This window comes from Mastigoproctus giganteus, chromosome 1 (genome assembly GCF_048544385.1).
Source record: "Mastigoproctus giganteus isolate SK-2022 chromosome 1, ASM4854438v1, whole genome shotgun sequence".
NCBI classification, from domain to species: domain Eukaryota; kingdom Metazoa; phylum Arthropoda; class Arachnida; order Uropygi; family Thelyphonidae; genus Mastigoproctus; species Mastigoproctus giganteus.
In genome coordinates, this window is record NC_143575.1 from 114,571,401 (window position 1) to 114,592,781 (window position 21,381).

At 38.5% G+C, this 21,381-nt stretch overlaps 1 protein-coding gene across 1 annotated transcript in view; it reads right to left on the reverse strand.

Annotated features, from left to right (window-relative positions):
- LOC150091105 (neuroligin-4, X-linked-like) overlaps positions 1–21,381 on the reverse strand; it is a 641,407-nt gene that overhangs the window by 98,410 nt on the left and 521,616 nt on the right. The window contains exon 4 of the mRNA XM_090374313.1: positions 8,566–9,355. Coding sequence (XP_090230439.1) covers positions 8,566–9,355 — 790 coding nt within the window. The remainder of the gene's footprint in view (positions 1–8,565; positions 9,356–21,381) is intronic.

Below are 21,381 nucleotides of genomic sequence, written 5' to 3' on the forward strand. Positions count from 1 at the left end.
CAGAAAACTCGTTCTTAATATGCAATTTACAAATACTGTGTACTAACACCTCACGGCTTTAGTTCTTTAAACATCCCACCTGATGTTTTCGATTAATTTCGTACGTTAAAAGCACTGACTTTATAATTCATCATATTCAAATTACTCAGAAACCTTATTGGATAGGTGGTGGATGGTACTGACTGCCGATTTATTTTAATTACTTATGGTGAGCGATCCAAATGCAGAACAGCTAACTTTACAGTTTACGATTTGGAATTTAAAGAAGCACAGAAATCAAGCCCAGTTTCTCAGTTCAACGTTATTAAAGCTATGTTTGGCATTGAACTGAGAAACTGCATTTCATGTAAGACCTGTGTAGAATGTGATTTCTTGAATGTTTATGACTGGTGTATGCCTAAACTAAAACTAATTAGTGACTATTCAGTAGGGAATACTGAACCCATGAAATAGCTACCATTTTAATTTAAATTCCGTAAAGCAAATACAAAGTCGTATAAAGTGCATTGGCCGGTTTATTTTACACCGTTCTGTACTTATTTCATGGCATCCTTTAAAACAATCTTTTTGATGGTTTGTGCACCAACGTACACTGTAATCCTATACAAGCGTTTTCTATTCACGCTTCCTTTTCCATGTATGCCTTTATAATATGTATGAGATCAATGGCTCAGAGACGTGAGTCGCATGAGCAATTTAAATGCCATTAAGTAACGATCTTCTTAATACGACCAAGTATTTACGACAGTGTAAGAGAAACTGATGGGTTTGTATCAGGGCTGTAAAGGTTAATTATTTGACTCGTATGCAACGATATTCCTTAAACCATCCCTTTCTAATGAAGTACCTCGTGTAGTTATCTAAGTGAGCATTACCTCTAAAAACATATTACAAACGCATAATCAGGTTAAATTAACTTTATCGAACTCTAATATTAGCATAATATTCTTTAAATAATTCAACATTAAACAACTCGGTTAAAGTTAATTTTAGATTTAATTAGTGAACGCATCCCTAGATGTCGAGAGTTTACATAAGGCATCAACCATTAAAAATTAAAAGGCATGTAATCCGAGCCAAAATAAACTGTTTAACATTAAATATGTAAGACACGCGTTAAAGTCAATTATTAGCCACATGTAGCTATTTAAGAGCTACTGAGTGCGTTGAACAATATGTTAGGATCTCGTTTCGCGCTTTTATCGCGCTCTGTAAATTTTCTGAGTTTTTACCTGGCTCATTGTACGACACACCATGGGTCATAAGCGGATCATAATGCACATGGATATTGCTGCGGATGAATACATGCAGTAATATTATTAGTTTATTTTTTACCTAAGACGCACATATATTTTTTGTTGATTTATTTATAAATTGATCATCCCTTAAACAATAACATTCATAAAAAAATAACATTCCTTAAACAATAACATTCCTTAAACAATAACATTCCTTTTCTTTTTTATATTTTACAATGCGAGAATATGACATACAATTTTTATGTCATTGCATCCCCTTTATTTTTTCAGATTATTAAAAAAAGAAACTCGCATTTTCTAAAATATATTATGTTTTTATTAAAGCTCTCCCATCTTATAGAAAGAACACTTGCTTTTACCAAAGGGAGTCCATAAAACGTCCGAGAATAACACGTGTCCTTTTCCAACATGACCGTCCCTTTCTTTTCTGATTATTGTGATCTACCCGAATTAAATGACATATATAGCCTCATATATGGTGTTTATCTCACCCATCATAGTTTCCCCCCACATCCCTGATATTCCTTCCTATTATTTGAATGTCGCAATGGCAAAGTTCATGCGCTTTATTCCGGTAACCGATTCTGTTTAAAATGGTTCAAACGCAAGCGCAAACAGTATCTGTAATTTTAAGGACTTTCTGTACAAGTCTTCCGTACAGATGAATCAGATTTTAAACGAATTTTGTAGTTTCCATTCCCGTTTCTCCTTAAAAACCTATGAGCAAGAAACTTATGTGCCCTCAGGCTTCCTTTTAACCATTTTAGATGCCAGAATGAGTTTTTCTAATGGTTAAATGAATATTCTACCTTTGATTTTTGCTTCAGACAGTATTATTGGAATATTAAACATACGTACTGAAAAGGATCATTTTGAGTATCCAAAGATTTGACAAATTGCTCACTAGCAAAATACGAAACAGTAAGAGCAAGACCTTGTCTACCTGGTAAGCAGAGTCTGGTAAATAGATTTCAGTTAACAGCAGTATTGTTAACTAAAATGCGTTTACCAGAATTCAATTTCTATTTAAATCCTCTTCTTTATAGCAGTTGAACTATTGTTCTGTTGTCCCACAGAGATAAAAACAACGGAAACTTATCTTGTGACCCAAGAAGGAATGCAATTTGTAGCAATTATAATTGATATTCTCCAAAATGGGCTTCGCATTTCATAGTTTTTTTTTTTTTTTATTTGGGCTTCACAAACCGAATGAATTACAGAAATCAATGGAAATTTATTCTCGTTGTGAAACAAAGTAGTCTCTAGACGTCTTGTTATTATTATTAGCCATATGGTACAAGGAAGCCTAAGGCTTATGTTGCACCAGCCAAAAAAAAATTTCCTAATTACCCTGAGAGAGTGTCAGAAGTAGAAGGGAATCACCAAGAAAGAGAAGAATGATGATATCCAGCTCAGGACCCTGAGCAGGATATCACCTGACAAGATATGTGCAAGACCAGTCTTGCATATATCTTGTCTTGGGGATATATTTTTCGTCCATGTATCTTATAACTTTTTTGAGCAGTCTTGGGTACATATTTTTGAAATATATACCCAAGACTGGTCTTGTGCACTCATTCGCATATAATGCAGATAAATAAATATCAAGTCGCCCGCCTTCAACCTATTTTATTTTGCATTTTTGGCTGCGTTTTTATTATAATAATAATAAAAATGCATGTTTATTATTTTTATTATTATTATTTTATTTTTAGAAAGTGTGCGCTATGACTATTTTCTTAGGTAGGTGATACTGATCATAAAAATATCGATTTCAAAAAAAAAGTCATATACAGGGTGTTTCAGGAGGAATAGTAAATATTTTGGAAGATTATAGTATCAATTATTATTCTGAGTCAAAAAATTCATATAAACATGTGTCCAATTCTCAATGGATACAGAGATACAGCTGTTTGAAACTGTCGCGCACAAAGCCGTTATGAGCGGTATTAAAGGACGATAAACGACTTAGTTTGTATTTATTGACTTTTTGAATGATACAAAAGACAAATAATTTGACAAAGTTTTTACATTTCACAATAATTGTTCGAAAATCCCGCCGCCAACCTCAATGCACTTTGCAACTCTTGTGGTAGTATGGCGTGTTGGCGTGGTGTTCTTCTGAGGTCGTCTTCGCGTTACTTTATGAGGACAGCAGTATCCAAAATGCGAGAGAGCAATTCGTCTCTTGTATTCACCTTTTCTTTGCATACTGCTCTTTTCATCCATCCCCACAAACAAAAATCTGTCGGGGTGAGTTTTGGAGACCTTGGTGGCCAATGAACGGGACAACAATGGCCGATCCATCGTTCAGGGAAAGTTCGATTTAGATATTGTATCACCAGATGGATATAATGTGCAGGAGTTCCGTCATGCTGAAAGTACACCCCAGTCCTTGTAGCCAAGGGAACATGCTGCAATAGTAGTGGAAGTTCGTTTTGCAGAAATTCTGGGTAAATGGGCCCTGTAACACAACAGGCCCAATTAACTAATTGTCGATGATACCGCACCACCCGTTTACAGAGAAGCGATGTTGAAAATTTATTTCTACAGTGGAACGTGGATTTTCGTCTGAGCATCTGAGAAATTATATTGTCATTCCAATCGTCCTCTTGGTGTCATATTGGGATTTTGTGCCTCCTTCCATTTGGTACACAACTCACTCATGAATATTGTAAATGTTTTTTTTTAATTAATACTTTATTATAATGCAATAGCAAAACCCTCCTAAGCGGTCAGTGGCCATGAATTTTATATCGAGAAAATAGTTAATTTCAGATCTCCAATAGCTGCTGTGGGCTGAGTGCTAGAATTATAGCTAACTCGGTGTTTGATTCAGGAACTGCCCTCTGTTGCCTTTATTCCGTGCGATCTTAAATAGTCAGTAATAAAAGAGTTAGCTTTTTTAAAAGCTACAAGGACGTTGAGACACGTTGGTTCCAGCTACGGTTAAAGATATCGCAGACCGTACCTAGTGTATATCTTTGGACCTTGAGACAGGAGAATTTTAAGCAACATTTCCCAGGGAAAAAAAAATTGCTTCTCCCGGTTTGGAAAATATAGTATTTGCTTCTGCTCCCTTCAAAGTTGCTTGGTTGTGCAGCTCTAACTGAAGCTATTCACTTCTGGAAACATTTTTGGAATGTGCTTAAGAATATTTGTTTTATTGTCCTCGGGATACTGGACTTACTCCAAAGACCCAAACTATGTCCTACACTGCCTTAGCGCGGAGGCAGTTTGTGAAGAAAAAAAAAGGGACTTGCAAACTGAAATATTCTCTCTACTCCTCCAATTTAACTCCAGAATTTCTTTCTATTCCCAAGTATCAAATATTCGCTGAGAGGTACACATTTTTGGGTCTTTGGAAGAAATCAAGGCACGTTGAGAGCGTTAAACACGACGGCAGTAAACGAATTGCACAATTTTTTTCAATAGTATCCGGCGAAAGGATTAACAGTTAACTCAATTTTTTTATTCTTTTTAACTGAGGATCTCGCTGTAGAAAATGAAGAAACAAGCTTAAAAATGAAATGTAAGAAGGATACTATAAAGTAACGATTAATGCAGAGAAAGGGATAGAGGAGAAAGCGTTACTGAATGAAAATTACAGTACACATCGGAAGAAATGCTGTTATTATGTGACGATGAAATAACTACTGAATTTATGAGTTCAGTAGCTCGCCGAAACAAATCACTCTGTAGTACGTCGGTGTGACATTTATGCTTTGTAGTTAACATTAGCTCCAGAGCAGTATTTTTCAGATTTTACTCCCTCCCCTCCTCTGCGTAAGCGACCAACTCAATTTTAACCAGAGCAGGAAAGACGAGAGATGGTGCTGTAATTATTTTAGTTACAAGGTACGGCTAAAATGAAACGAGAATAGTTGCTTAACAAAGCCTTACTGCTGCGCATGTCAACAACATTCATGTCATACTATAGCTTGTTTTTTTTCTTGTACAAATCAGTTTCCTATTCGTTGCAATAGGTTAAGTTTTCATTGAACTGTCTTTTTAAATGAATCAGTCTTTTAAACCTTTGGCGGAGAAATGAGTGATCGTAATTTAGAGCAAAATACTGTTATTAAATTTTAGTAAAACTCGGTAAAAATAGTGCAGAAACGTTGGAGATGTTTTCGAAAGTGTACGGTGATGAAACTATATGTCAGCCCCGTGTGTACGAATGGTAAAAACGGTTCAGAGAGGGACAGGAGATGTCCACAACAACAAGAAGGCCGCCAACTTCAACGACACAGGAGAATGTTGAAATCGAAAAATCGCGCCCTAAGACCCTCGAATCGAAAAATTGTAAACCCGTTTAAAAATGAATTTTTAAGTACTGTACCTTATTTGAGTGCTTTGTTCAGAATTTATTAACGGCCGGTATATGTGCAACATCTCTGTTCTTTAAAGGCAGATTAGAGTAGTAATTTATAATGTTTAACTACTGTAATATTTAATTTTTATTACTATAGTGTTTCAAAGTTCGCTCCAATAAATTCTAGTCCCTGATTCTCGCAATCCCCTCCCTCCCCTTTCGACAAGGCTATTTTCCCTAACCAGCCCGATTAGTGCACATAACCTTTCAAAGTAGATGACCCCTTCTCCCCATAATGGAATTTGACCCTTATTTCTTAACCTTAAGTTAGATTGTAATCTCATCAGCGTTTGAACTGTACCAGTTCAAACGTGCAAAGGGTTGCCCGCATTTGCAAATTGCAGTAAGTGAAATGAGATAAATTCCATCAGGTGCATTTTGAGGTTGAGCCGCTATACGTGGCGGTTGGTATGCAAGTATAATTAAGTAACACATGGGACCGAATGGCACTGGGCGAGAGAATTCAGAATGTTGTCACATCAACCTTACTGCCGAAGGCAATCTGATAAAAGTAGTGGTGGTTGAACCGTTGCATTTCAGCTAATGCAGTTCAAACGCTGATCGTATAACTTGGCCTTTAGCGTGACAGTTTAATAGAATAAACTGCTGCTTTAAACAGATGGACATTAGGAAGATACAGACTTCGAATATTTGTTAGCCATGTTTTAATGCGCCTCGGGTGATCGTTTTCTTATTTTCTTCATGTTTTCTTTTTATTTGTATTGCTAAACTCCGTTTGGAGGCAGGAATGGCATTGTGCGCCAAATTTTATAGGAAGCTGGTACATCAAGAAATATTACTTATAATTTGTGATCCTCAGTCAAAAGACAAGGGTTGCGATGTTAAAATTCAGTTAATAAACATGAGACATAAAACTTTCATGGATTTCATTTCAATTTTTACTCCCCTTATTAAAAATGAAACGAAATAAGTCATAAAATCTTATGAGAAATAAACATTTTTATTATTTTTTAAAATGATCCCTTGGGCTAGGAGAAGAAATGTACCATGGCAACCCTTTCAGAAGTGATTCGTATAAATGGATGTTACTCGTTTTATGCCAATAAAATTCTGTTGTGGTAAATAAGAATTACTAATAGGCCTACCTTCCTCTTGTACACCCACTTGAGGACCAATCTTAGAAAGAAAATATTTCTTCAGGTTTTATTTTAGAGAGAGAAAAAAAAGTGCACGTTTACTTAAAAATCGATCCTTTCTTCTCTAGACGAATTGTTCTCCTTAATTTTTTTTCAACTTCTGCAATATAAAATTATTTTCAAGATTTGTTTTAGCGATTTCGTTCAAGTACTTCACATCTGAGTGGCGGAATCTGAGTGGCCCTTGTTTTCCAATAGATTACATTTTCAAGCGGAATGCTAAGATGGCAAAAGTTTACTCATGGGGAAAATGTTCCACGAGTTCTACAAAACGTGCTATTTCAAGTGCATCTGCAGAAAGCAGAAATCTTCAATGGCGTTTTGAATGGAACCAATTAGACTTCTTACCTGTAAACAGGCTGAGAATATAGTATCAATTAAAAGACGTCTTTCGTTCCTTTATTCTTTTCACTTTCGTTATTTTCTTATTTAACTTAGTAATCATAAAAAGTAGGCGGTAGCTTTATGATACTTCTCTTCTTTGAAATGCTGTCAGCAGAATTGTAAACGTCATCTATTGGTGAGTTATATATAGAAATGTTTGTGAGTTATATACATGGAATTCGAGCAAATTTTAATTCGCTCTTCGAAACCGCAGTATTTCAACTTTCGGATCATACAAGTATAAAGGAGGAGTGGTAATATATTTTTTAAAAAAATTAGTAATATTATTTGTAGTTGAGTTTATACCTATCTTTTAAAAATGTATTTTAATGTGGGGGAACCGGTGGTTGCCCCACAACTCCACGTGGGAAAGTAAGCAGAATAATATGAAGATATAATATCGAATACGTGGAGACCAGAGGGAGAAAAACAAAAACTAACTTTTGTTTCAGAAGACTCAGATTGCTACTAAACATCCTCAGTGGATGGAAATTGAAGAATGGTGTCCTACAAGCAGATGCGGAACCACTGCATCGACCACATCTAAGCGCTAGTCCATAGGTGGACGGAAAATTTTCAATATATTTTTTTTTCCTGTTTGAGAGGGATGACAAAAATGAAATCAGACCTTTCCGTGTTTCGGGGACGCAGCCAGATTCTTCAATGTCTTGACATAGTCCTTGCTAAAAAGTAATACCAGAAGTAATTAAGAGCAATTCAAAAGTAATTTGAATTTTGCTCTTTTGAATTGCTTTAATTTGAATTGCTCTTTTTTGAAGAGCAATTCAAATCGCATCATTTTTTAGAAAAAAAGTTGCTCTTATGTAATAAGAGTAGTTTTATATCCTGATATCGTTCCGCTGCCATCCGCAATTCATTGCAACATTTTAACTGAACCTCCAAACTACTACCCGTTTGTGTAATTTATAAACAGCCGCATTCATGTCAGATAAATTATCATTTTAAACCCGAAACGCAGATATATACCGTAACTGGGTCGATTGTGCTTTATTGTTTATTATTTAGACATGAAAGAAGGTATCTCTGAAGAAAAAAACGTCGACATCGTTGCCAGTAAGAGTTAGCATAACATGTAATAATTGAGTTTCATAATTACATCAAATAATATTTTTGCCTCTAAACAGGTTCTGAACCATTACATTATTTTAATTATGAGAAAATATTTCATATACTTAATCATAATTGAAGATTTTTAACATTATTAACTCAAGAAAATATTCATTGATATTAGGCCTTTGTGCATATGCTTTTCAAATGGCTACTGCTACTTATCTTAGAATCTAATCATACACAAATCAGCTAATTCGGATTCTTGGGGCATCATTTTGTTTTTCTAAGCAAGCATTTTGTTAAAATTAAAATGTCTTACCCAACTTTAGCAAAATTGGTCCAAAATGTCATCACTGCTTCTGCCAAGGAAAATTCCGACCGACTGTAGTTCTTTGTAAAGTGTGACAAATTGTCCACTAGTGGCGCGCCAAACACATAGGGCAGATCTTCTCCATGAATACCCCCTAACCTTGGGGAGAAATCTCCATCCTCCGTTTGGTAAGCGAACACATAGAAATACGTCCTCGATGGTCCGACAGAATGATAATTACCTGCTCGTAAGAGTGGGGCAACAACCACAGCATCACCCAGTCCGTCAACTGTTGCGTCAAATATACTAAGTGGATGTTGGTCCGAATGTATCCAATCTGTATATTCATTAAGAATTGTAAGAAATATTTCTTGTAGATGAAACGTAAACACATTTCTCACTAGAGTCCGTACCAGTCGATCTCTCCTAATTAAATCGATTCCGAACCGTTCTTCATGGGCTGTAAATTGAAAATATGTTTCTACTCTTGTTACTCCAAACATCAGATCATACTGACCATACAAATCTTTGTAATTTTTCATTAGCACAGCTGGTTCATTTGGTATTACTATGCCATCTATCGTGGGCCCAAAAGCGGTTAGATAGTCTGGAACAGTTAAATGAACCCTCATAATTTCTGATATAGGGCGTTCCCTTATACAGTCCACTAGTACTGTATTTTCATCTGTTGGACATCCTAGAACAGTTGCCAGATAACGTGTGTAGGTCGCTGCATCTCGAGCAATAGCCCACGGACTGAACGCTGATCCGCTTTGCATAATAGCTCTCTGGAAAAGCCCTGTAATAATAAACAGGTTTTAAAAAAAAAACATATTTATGATATGACAAAGTATGGACAGATAAATAATTAATGCACTTCACAAAAAATGTTATATGTATAAATTACTAAATATCTTAATCATGTATTTAAGCTTATTTGTATTAATGCTGTATCTTTCACGATTTGTGTTATTCTGCTGCTTGATTGACTGAATAATTTAGAAGCTTCGGCTCATGTTCGTCATTATTAAATGGAGAACATCAGCTTTAAATATTAATATTTATTATTTCCTTTACTGCGTTTAATTTCAGTACATTAATGCAGCATTATTTTCATTTATTTATACAAGGTGTTTAAAAATTTCAAGGAACATATTCTATAGCTAAAAATAAACTTTCTGTACACATATTTCAAAAGTCTTTATTTTCGAGGTAATAAACATTAATCATCAATTAAAAAACCTTGTAAAGTGGCAACATATTTTTGTGTTTCAATTTATGTCATAAAAATGACTGCAAATCGAGTTTTGAACAATAAAAAAAAATACGGTGTCATTTTGTTCATGAAAATTATTCACTTGTGAGTAACTAGCGTGGCACAGTACATTCCAGTATTGCCAGTCTGTCCGTTACTTAGTTACTACTGGTTTCCAAATGAGTACCTCATGGTTTACAGAACTGAATTTGTTAAACTGGTATTATAGGAGATATGTGTGCTATGCCTTATGTAAGGTGGCGCCTTAACGTTGGTTCAACTCAGCCATGGCTCTCTGTGATGATATGCAAACTATACAATGGCCAGAAATAAGTGCAGTACTATGTTTGCGTATTGTGTGTGTGCTGTTGTTAAGTTGTTTCTAGCCACTTAGCTACCAAGAAGCAGCGATCACCAGGAAGGCTGCTTCCCAGTACCCGTCCACGCCACGAGGAGGCGGGTTACCACTATACACGTACTATAAAAGACATTACGGGAGATAGAACCAAACTGTTTTCTTTAGCCGAGCTAACTGATACGGTTTATTTCTATGGCGAGGTTACTCTCAGTTAATTTACTCTGAGTTAATCAGTCCCCGGATCTCAATCCTATTGAACATCTTTGGGATGAGCTGGAAAGGGCTCTTTGCTGCAGGCCAACACCTCCGTCGAATCTCAAGGAACTGCGTGACACACTGATGTTTGCATGATGCTCCATTTCTGCACAACGTTTTCAGCATCTTGTTCAATCCGTGCCTAGAGGAATTAAGGCTATTTTGAAGGCTAAAGGAGGCTCAAAACATTCTAGGTAGGTGTAGTTAATAAAGTGGCAACACAGTGTATATATAGGGGATGGATGTAGCAGCATAGATATATAGCTTGCCAGAGAGAGCTCCTATATGTATAAAAAAAACGCTGGTATTTTTTTTTATTGGAAAAGGAGCACGAGGGTGATAGTTCAAATGTTTGAGAAAAGGCGGTGAATAAAAAGGAGGTGGATGATAGGAACACATTGATAGGTACATTTATAATCCTGGATTAGATCCAGTTGACACAACTTTGCCTTTAGCGAGCCATGCCCTTTGAGCAAAAATGTGGGATAGAGCTTTGGGGCAAACAAGGGTGGTTGTTTGGGGTAAATTCGGTTTCCCTGAGGCAGAAACCTCCTAGTGACTTCCGCTTTCGGTATTTCTTCCCATCTATTCTGGCATTGCTGGTAAAGAATAGAGAGAATGCTCTTCTTTCCTGCAAGGTCGAGTGTTATTCCCAAGTTGTTGGTTGGGATTTGCATCCTTATTCTATAGTTGAGGCCCTTCCTTATTATTATTTTTTTAACGAAAACCCCAAACACGAGAGGTATTAGAACCTATAGTACTTTGTACCGTGCTTGAGTTGGAGATTGGGAAAATGAAAGAAGATATTTGTTGACATTAGACTCGAACTTCTGTAGACTGTAATTTTCAGGAAATACGTATGAAGGAAATTCGTATTTCGATGGAAATACGAATTTCAATGGAAATACGAATATATTCACATATATTCCAATATGTTATTTGCAGATCTGGGGGCAGCGTGCCTGCCAGGACCTACAGAGAAGGTGCACTGACCGTGGAATATATCCTCGTTATGGTTAATAGAATGATCCTTTAGATAGTATCTAGTTTATTTTATTTTATTTTATTTAAGGTGGCTCAATAAACCTATATGCTTGCGTCATATAGGAGGAACGCTGCCTTGTAAATAAGGTCGAGTCTGCCTCTTGAAGCCCCAGTCAACGATGTCGATCATAGCTATCATTTTAGCGTAATTTCTGACGTGTTTCGTTAAGTGCACCAGATGTGGGTGAAAATTTAATTTGTTATAAAAATTATCCCGAAATATTTCATTTTCAGTTAGAAGGGCTATTGGTTTTCCTAAAATTAATTTGTGAGGGCGTATTGATATTTAAGTAACCTTTTAATAGAATTGATTTTGTTGCAGTACTGGATAATAATCCCCTGGCATTTTAAGCCATGAAGGGAATTTGACACTTACCAATGTACTACTATATTTATATATAATAAATATTTATAATTAAGTTATTTATAATATAAGGATTTATTTATAAATATTTATAATATAATAAAAATTTATTTATTTATACGATTAATTTGCAAGTTTTTGTCCAATGTACGAGGGTATTTACAGGTAGGTTGACATGCTGTTCGAGAACAGCCCAAGTTGTAACTCCCCAGGCCTTTACAATCAGGACAAGGTCGTCAGCGAAGGCGACCCTGCCAGTTGGGCCAGTATCCATCCCCAGGAATTCATCCAGTACCAGGTTCCAAAAACAGGGACACAGCACTGAACCTTGGAGTCAACCTATTGTCACACTTCTGGTGATTCACTGGTATCTGGTTTTGATTGAGACCTGTCTATCTCTGAGATACTCTTGTATTATTTGATATAGGTTGATATAGGTATTCCTGCACCTCGCAGTCAGAAAGGAATGCTGGGACACCATAATGCATCAAATTATCCTGAAAAATTATAGATATTGCCAATACATATTTTCTTCTGTTGTGTTAGCTGAATTTATTAGGTGGATCGTTGCATCTTCTATAGAGCAACCGTGTTTAAAGCCATATTATTTTTTTCCTATAGATTTGCTTTGAGGTATTGATTCTGTAATCTGAGTAGTATTAGCTTCTCCATTACCTTTCCCAAAACTGGCAACAAGGCAATGGTCCTATATGATTTAGGATATGTTGGCGTTTTTTTATCATTTCAATTGTAAATTTAAATGGTAAAATTCTTTTACCATTTCGACTTCTATTAAATCATAACCTGGACAGCCCTATACAGTGACCACCACGTCACACCCTTAGATTATATGAAATCCGTGATCGATTCTGTGTATATATCTCTAATTTATTTCAGCTTTATGCTTTTTTTTGTTTTAAATTCAAGATTTAATGAATTTATCAGAAATAAAAAAAAAATGTTGAGACATATAAGTTTATAGAAAATACAAATATTTAGTTGCTGTGAACTGCCGATTTGTAATTTAGGGTCAGTTTCCAGGGTAGAAACCTAGAAAACTGTCACTGGAAGAGAGAGAGCACTGTGGTTAAGCTTTAATGAACTCCTCGTTATGTATAGCCGGAGAGGCGCATCATGATCAGTAGTCGCTACGCTAAGGTACATTTGACAACCGACCGATAGCCAGAGGACAGACTTTTGCATCAAGACATCAGATATACATTTTTCTGGATACAGAAAACAGAAACAGACCTAAATAGGTTTATATAAAGAATAGCATTTTAATTATTAATAACAATAATGAAAGTGAATAAAATAACTTCATCTATTTCTGAAAGTTATTTTAAAAAAAGGAATTTCATTTGTTATCTGCTTTGCACATAATTTAGAATTTAATATAATGTTTGTGGTGCATTACTTCCTTTTTAATTTCTCTCTCTCTTAGTCTATTTAGCACTTGCCGCATTCAAAATTTTGCACACATGCAAATTTCGTTTAAATTTTCGTCATAAACCACCATGGTTATTTAAATTTCATCACTAGTCCAATTTGTTGTGGAGGTGAATTCAATTAAAAAAATAAAAGCTTTAGTTCACCTGTTGGTTGAATAAAGCTTCATTATTAATTGAAAAGCTAAAAGAAATTGGGTGGTGTATTGTTACTACACAAAAACATGATGTTTGCTGTAATTTGCTTATTAATAGGAATTCTGAGTGTTGCTTAAGTTAATAATGAAAAGAAACTTGGAAATTTTAGCAAAAAATATTTTCAGAAAAGATTGTGAATAAGATTAACACACTCTTTTTATGCGAAAACTTCTATTCACTATAACCATAAAGACCTTTCTTTTCTTCGAGAATGTAAAAAAATAAGTTTGAATCAAATTATACGAAGAGTTAAAAAATTCTTATTAGTTCCTTATTATGCTTCTTACCCCATTTACTAATTATGGTCTACGTACTGCACCTCTGTAATGCACGCGTTATGCTCGTTTCAAAAGAGAAGTTTACATTCTTTTCCTTTAATGGCGATGAGTTTTCGTAATTTTACGAACCTTCGAAAACCAGTTACCTAATTAGCACGTATTAAACAACCATATTTTCAAGAACCTTCTTCTTTTGACGATGGAATCATTGTTTGTCTGTTTCTGAGAATTACTTTTTTAACTTCGAGAATGGTTGTAGTAGACGCTAATCTGCGTAAAATACCGCAAAAGAAATAAAATTAGTTTCAGGTTACTTTAGGTCGTTGGGACTTTAGAGGTTTCTCGCAGCATGCAGCTGGCGTAATCAAATCCCTAATGCCATGAGCTTTTTTTTTTCTTTTTTCTTTTTTTCTTTTTTCTTTTTTTTTTTTTTTTTTTTTTTTTGAGAGGGTGAGTAGAGTTCCTACACAAGTGATGTGTGTTACTATAATTCAATTTGGAAGGCAAAGTGATAGCAATGAGCATATAGTTGAACTTTTAAGAGGCTGTTAAATTCGTTGGTATCTTTACATTTGCTCTGCTTGAAGCATTGTAAATTTCATCTTAAAAATTCCGAAATTATTAAGAAGTAAAAATTAATAACATCGGATATTTTTACAAGTTTGCTGGTATCTAATGAGCTGCTTGGTTTCTGAAAAAAAAACACCTCATATTGCAGTTACATGCCAAATAGTTTGTAATGTATGGTATTTCATCTGGAGTGCCTAGATTCGAATTCCCTCAAAGATTGGAAGAATTCTAAACAGCTCTTCAATTGGGTCTGTCACAAGCTAATTTCATGCGGAGTTGGGTACTCGCCCCATTTTCTCGTGGATTTTCAGGCTGCACGACATGAAAATTACACTTTGAACACACTTATAAAGTCATAATACACTAAGCGCAATATGGCCTGAGTTGCTGTTTTTGTTTAATGAATTACGTCGCTATTTTAGAATTTTTAATGAATCACGTTACTATTTTATGTCTGTGCGAGCACTCACTGATCGATTTGCATGCTGCGTGGTCTCAAAAAACTCGGGATTATTCACTGGAAACCCTTCTCTCTCTCCTGTGATTGGCTGACCACAGATCGATTGAAGTGGCCTTTAGAAATTCCTCCAGATTATGTGGGACTCGATACCACTCCTCTTCAAACGACTAACCAGTGGTGATAGTATCATTATGTTATAAAGGACGGATCTAATGCTACATCAATTCACAATTTCTTAAGGGACTCTTCAATTGAGACTGTAGGTCTCAAATTGCTCCCGCAGTCCGAACTCAGACTGAGGTAATAAAGTTTCTGCCCTGAACTACTTCGACTTTTTTCAGCAGTATATTTTTCTATGAATGCGCGCTTGTCAAGAAATAATACAGTCACCGGTCAAATAGTTGTTACATTTATTACCTAGTAGAGCCACATTTTGCCCAAATTACAACCGGGATAGTACACGTTGGGATAGTATGGATTCCACCAGATCTCCGAGCAAATCTAGCTTCAGATTTGATCCATTCTCCAAATAGGATTTTTGTCAGCTTCTGTATTGCAGTCGATAAAAAAAACTGCGAAGTCGAACAGTATACCAGTATACACCACAAATTCTCAATTGGAATTAGACGGCCAGGGTAGATAAGGTATAAGGTATGTTAGTGTCTAACGGCTCCTGGGATTTCTCCCATCTCCGCGGGTGTACATTGTATCGGGGCCAGAGATTTGAAGTGTGTGGGGGTCATGTGCTGTATATTGTGTTGTGCCCTTTGTTCCTCCGGTCTATTAGCCGCCGAGCCCCTAGTGGGACCCGACGTTACCACACCATGCCACGGGGAGGCTGACCGGGTGTACCACTGTAGCTAGAGTACTCTGGCGGGTCCTGCCACCTACTTTCCTGGGATTTCAGTGGCTAGGACCAGTTTTGAGAATGAGATGATCGCTGTTTCTTGAGCAACGGTTGTAATTTTAACAGAGCGTAGGGTTGTTCGCTGATAACTTGTTCTAGGGCCAAATAGGTCGGGCAGTAATTTTGATTTTTTTAGATTTAGACCTGTGGGGAATGCGTGTGTGTGTATATATAAATATATGTATATACACACACACGCACACAAATATATATATATATATAAACTAAATAAAAAAAAAAAAAAAACGTTGTGCAAGAGAAAAGTAAGGGAGGAAGGCAGAAGACTGGAGGGTAGGAAACAGAAGAAAGGGGCCAATAGGAAAGATGGCCCCTGATGACAGTGTGGCATGCCCAGTGCCTCACCAGAGAGAGGAGTGGGGGGCGGGTGGACGAAAACCACCACCCCACAAAAAAAAAAAAAAAAAATCATTCTGTAAGAGAAAAATAGGGGGGGGGGGGGGGAGTAAAAGAATGGATAAGGTATAAGGTATGTTAGTGTCTAACGGCTCCTGGGATTTCTCCCATCTCCGCGGGTGTACATTGTATCGGGGCCAGAGATTTGAAGTGTGTGGGGGTCATGTGCTGTATATTGTGTTGTGCCCTTTGTTCCTCCGGTCTATTAGCCGCCGAGCCCCTAGTGGGACCCGACGTTACCACACCATGCCACGGGGAGGCTGACCGGGTGTACCACTGTAGCTAGAGTACTCTGGCGGGTCCTGCCACCTACTTTCCTGGGATTTCAGTGGCTAGGACCAGTTTTGAGAATGAGATGATCGCTGTTTCTTGAGCAACGGTTGTAATTTTAACAGAGCGTAGGGTTGTTCGCTGATAACTTGTTCTAGGGCCAAATAGGTCGGGCAGTAATTTTGATTTTTTTAGATTTAGACCTGTGGGGAATGCGTGTGTGTGTATATATAAATATATGTATATACACACACACACACACACACAAATATATATATATATATATAAACTAAATAAAAAAAAAAAAAAAACGTTGTGCAAGAGAAAAGTAAGGGAGGAAGGCAGAAGACTGGAGGGTAGGAAACAGAAGAAAGGGGCCAATAGGAAAGATGGCCCCTGATGACAGTGTGGCATGCCCAGTGCCTCACCAGAGAGAGGAGTGGGGGGCGGGTGGACGAAAACCACCACCCCACAAAAAAAAAAAAAAAAATCATTCTGTAAGAGAAAAATAGGGGGGGGGGAGTAAAAGAATGGATAAGGTATAAGGTATGTTAGTGTCTAACGGCTCCTGGGATTTCTCCCATCTCCGCGGGTGTACATTGTATCGGGGCCAGAGATTTGAAGTGTGTGGGGGTCATGTGCTGTATATTGTGTTGTGCCCTTTGTTCCTCCGGTCTATTAGCCGCCGAGCCCCTAGTGGGACCCGACGTTACCACACCATGCCACGGGGAGGCTGACCGGGTGTACCACTGTAGCTAGAGTACTCTGGCGGGTCCTGCCACCTACTTTCCTGGGATTTCAGTGGCTAGGACCAGTTTTGAGAATGAGATGATCGCTGTTTCTTGAGCAACGGTTGTAATTTTAACAGAGCGTAGGGTTGTTCGCTGATAACTTGTTCTAGGGCCAAATAGGTCGGGCAGTAATTTTGATGTTTTTAGATTTAGACCTGTGGGGTAAAAGAATGGATAGTAAGTGTAAGTGTGTAAGTGTGTTTAGGGTCAAACGGCACAAGGGGTTCCCCCCCATCTCCGCGTAGTTTACATTGTGGGTGAACCAGTTGACTGGAAAAGCCAGAGATTTAAAAGTGTATGGACTTTGTATATGTGTGATGCCTTGTACCGTTGTTCATCTGGTCATTTAGCCGCTGGGCCCCTATTGAGGCCCAACGTTGCCCCACTTACGCCCCGTGGAGACAGACCAGGAACCCAGTAGTCTGTTTCACTCTGGCAGGTCCTGCCACTTAATTTCCTGAGATTTCGGCGGCTAGGACCTTAAAAAAAAAATAAATAAAAATAAATAAATAAATAAAAAAAATAAAAAAAGAAAGACAGAAACGCGTCGACGTAGGGGTAGAATCGCTTAGTTTTGCTAGGCCAAGTTATGGGCGTAAGGTAATTTAGATATGTTAAGTTTTTGGGTAGGGCTTTCGCTAGCGTATAGATAGAGAGGGGGGGAGGCAGAAGGCTGGGGGGGAGAAAGACAGAAATATGGGGCCAATAGAGTAGGTAGCCCCAGTTTTCAGTGGGACATGCCCATGTCCCACCAGAGTAGAAGATATAGGGTGGAGAGGAGAGGAGGACGAAAATGTCCCCCCTCCCCCCAAGGAAGTAGGTTTAAAGGTGAAGGGGGCTAGAGTGCCCTCTTCAGATCGCCATATGGCTATTGGCAGCTATTGTTTCAAGTTTCTTTACTCATGGGGCAAGCTCCGTCCTTGTGCTTGTGTCACTCATCTTTAGTTGCAGCCTTTACATTGTGCTGGCTGGTGTCTCAATAGTAGTACTTGATGTCAGTCATTGTAGATGGTGATTAATGTCCTTCTCCTGATGAAGAGGTCTTGTGCGAACTGGGATAATGCTCTATATTCATCCTCAGTATCTATGAAATGGGATTCCAATCCTTTTGGTAGGTATCTTATTTTTGTTATAAGTACCCCTCTGAGGTCTTCATATTGTGGGCACTCGTACACTATGTGATTCCAGCTTTCTGTCTCCCCGCACGTACAGTTTGGGTCCTCTGTGAGTCCGAATCCGTGCAGCTTCTCATTGTAGGGTCCGTGTCCTGTTATTAGAGATGTCAAATGGTACCCTGGGAAGTACCAGGTCGGCTGTTTTGGGTAGATTTTCTGGAGGTCAGGCAGATATCTTCTGGTTATCTCACCCTTGGTGGTCTCCGTCCATCTTCTCTGCCATAATTTTAGCAGGTGGTTCTGTAATCTAGTTTTTTCCGTTTTTAGGTTGTTCGTTGGGTCAGTTGTGTAGTCCAGATGTGTGGCCGCCACTTCCCTGGATAGCAAGTATAGCAGACCTGTGCGAACAACCTCCAGGTCCAAAGGAAGCGCTCCAGCGAGTACCTGTAGTGCTGGAGTACTCACTGTACTACACGCACGCGTCGTAGTTAAGAGTATGGTCCTTTGGATCATGTCCAGAATTCTTCTATTCACTGCCAGTGCAGTTTTTGGGAACCAAATTGCTGAGGCGTAAGTAATTGCTGGGAGAAACGTTGTCCTGTAATATAGCGTCAGGGCTCTTTTTTTGAGTCCCCAATCTTTCCTAGTAACTCTGGCTACCAGTGCAGAATAGCTCCTGATTTTTTTTCTTATGTACTTTAGGTGCAGCTGGAACGAGAGGTTATTGTCCAGTACCACGCCTAGGTACTTAAGTTGGTTTACAAACTTAATGGTGACATTGTCAATTTTTATTTGCGGTGGTCGTCGCAATTGCAGGGTTCCTTTAAGCAGGATTGAAGAGGTCATTATGGGTGAAATTGTAAGCTGGTGTTTTGCGGCCCATTGCTGGAGTTGCTGCAGTGCTTGGTTTGCTTGGGTTTCCAACTGGGCCCGGGAATCCGCTCCCACGGTCAATATCAGGTCATCAGCGAATGCTTGTGTCCTGACGGGTCCCAGATCCATCACTAAGAACTCATCTAGCAGGAAACAGAAGAAAGAAGCCGAAAAAAAAAATGAGAGAGAGATATACTCCGCAAGTTCAGGGTAGGTACAGCTAGCACCGCCAGTCAGTTGGAGCCTACAACTTGCTGGAAATCCAGCAGTGTGAGTGCTGCTATGGTGGATGGGTCATGTTCAGTAAGGTCTAGTTCAGGTGCCGTCATTGGGACTCTATTTGGTGAGTCTGTGTCGCATCCAGACTGAAGGCTGGTCCAGTAGTCCATCAGAACGAACAGTGGGGGTGGTCAAAACCGGGAGTCCAAGATTGATGGTCAAGTCCAGGGATCGATGCTAGGCCGCTTCTTGATGAGATGTGTCACATCTGGTCGAGAGAAGTTTGTCCAGAAATCAATGATGAGGAATTTGGCAAGGTATGTGCGGACCCTGTCTTTTATTGCACTGCTGGTCAAGTCTTGTGCAAGTTGGTCCAAGGCATCCATGGCTCAATGATGCGTAGCAACAATTGGCAGTCATGGTTGTTATGACCTATTGATTCAGATACTAAGGTGGTGGTAGCGCTTTCTGCCTGGTAAATAAGTCCATTGCAAATTGAGTCAGAGCTCGGTAAGTTTCTTCATTCTGTAGGGTGAGGTGTTCTTGATTTTGGTAGTTGAAGCGTAGTTTTGTTATTAGGATCCTCCTGAAGTCCTCGTAGATTTCACAGCTGTGGGCAAGGTGCTCCCACGTCTGATCCTCTCCACAGTGGCAGCGGGGTGAGTCTGAAATTCTGAAGTTATGTAGTTTTTTTCTGGAAGGAGCCATGTCCAGTGAGGAGGTAGGTAGCATAGAGTCCTGGTGAAAACCAGACAGGTGTGAGGGGGTAGGAGGCCCTGACATCAGGGAGGAATCTTTTGGTGACAGCGCCTTTAGTTGATGTCTGCCATCTTTCTTGCCAGGTGTCTGTTAGATGTTCATTAAGTCTCTTCTTTTCAGCGTTTCTATTATTTGCTGGGTCAGTGGTGAAACCTGCACAAGTAACTGCTCTTCCTTTGGCTATTTGGTAGAGCAACCCATGACGAACAATCTCCAGGTCCAGTGGAAGAGATCCAGTGAGGACCTGGAGCGCATGGGTGCTGACAGTGCGACAGGCACGCGAGGACAGAAGGAGAAGAGAGCGCTGGATAGTTCCTAAGCGCGATCTGTTTACTACGGTATTGGCCTTCTTGTACCAGACTCCAGAAGCATAGGTGATAACCGGGATAAAAACTGCCTTATAGAAGAGTGACAGCGTTCTCTTCTTTAAGCCCCAGTCTTTCCGGGCAACTCTTGAGACTTGGGCAGCATACTTCCTGATCTTAATCCTAAGTTGGTCTAGATGAGGAGTGAAGGAAAGGTTTTTGTCTAAGATCAAACCTAGATATTTAAGCTCTGTTTTTAGTTTTACTGTAACACCATTGACTTTGATTTGGGGTGGTCTTCTCAAATCAAGGGTGCCTTTTAGTAGGATCGAATTGGTTTTCTCTGGGGAGATCTTTAGGTTGTTATGCTCTGCCCAAGCTTGAAGGGTGGAGATGGCCAGGGTAGATGTTGGAAATCTTAGAAATTTTCCTCGAACCATTCAGATACAATTTTGTGCTGTGGATAGTTGTGTTGTCATCTCGAAATCAATCGCAATTCGAGTAAAACAGTTCCCCGTATCATGGTATACAGTCTCTTGAGTGGTGGATACGAGACAGTTTGGATGCACGTCTTCATGACGTTAAAGCCACAGTTTCGCACTATCACTGTTGCAAAAGAGCATAAATCGAGACTCGTCAGCCACACGATCTGTTTTCACTGTTCCGCAGCATTAACGTTAGTGACACTGCTCAAGTCGAATTTTTAATTTTTTTTTTTCCAGAAAGAAGTGGCTTTCCTATAGACACACGGGTAACAATTCCCAGGTTCCTTCCATATAGTTCGGTTTGAAAAACTTTGAAATGGATATTTCTTTGAATAAATTGAAGTTTTCAGTCATATGGAGCACACTACACTGCATTCTTCTTCCCTCGTTTGTATTAGTATTAATAGTGGCAAATGATGCAAGAACGCGAGCTTATAAAGAATTAGCAAAAAGAAAA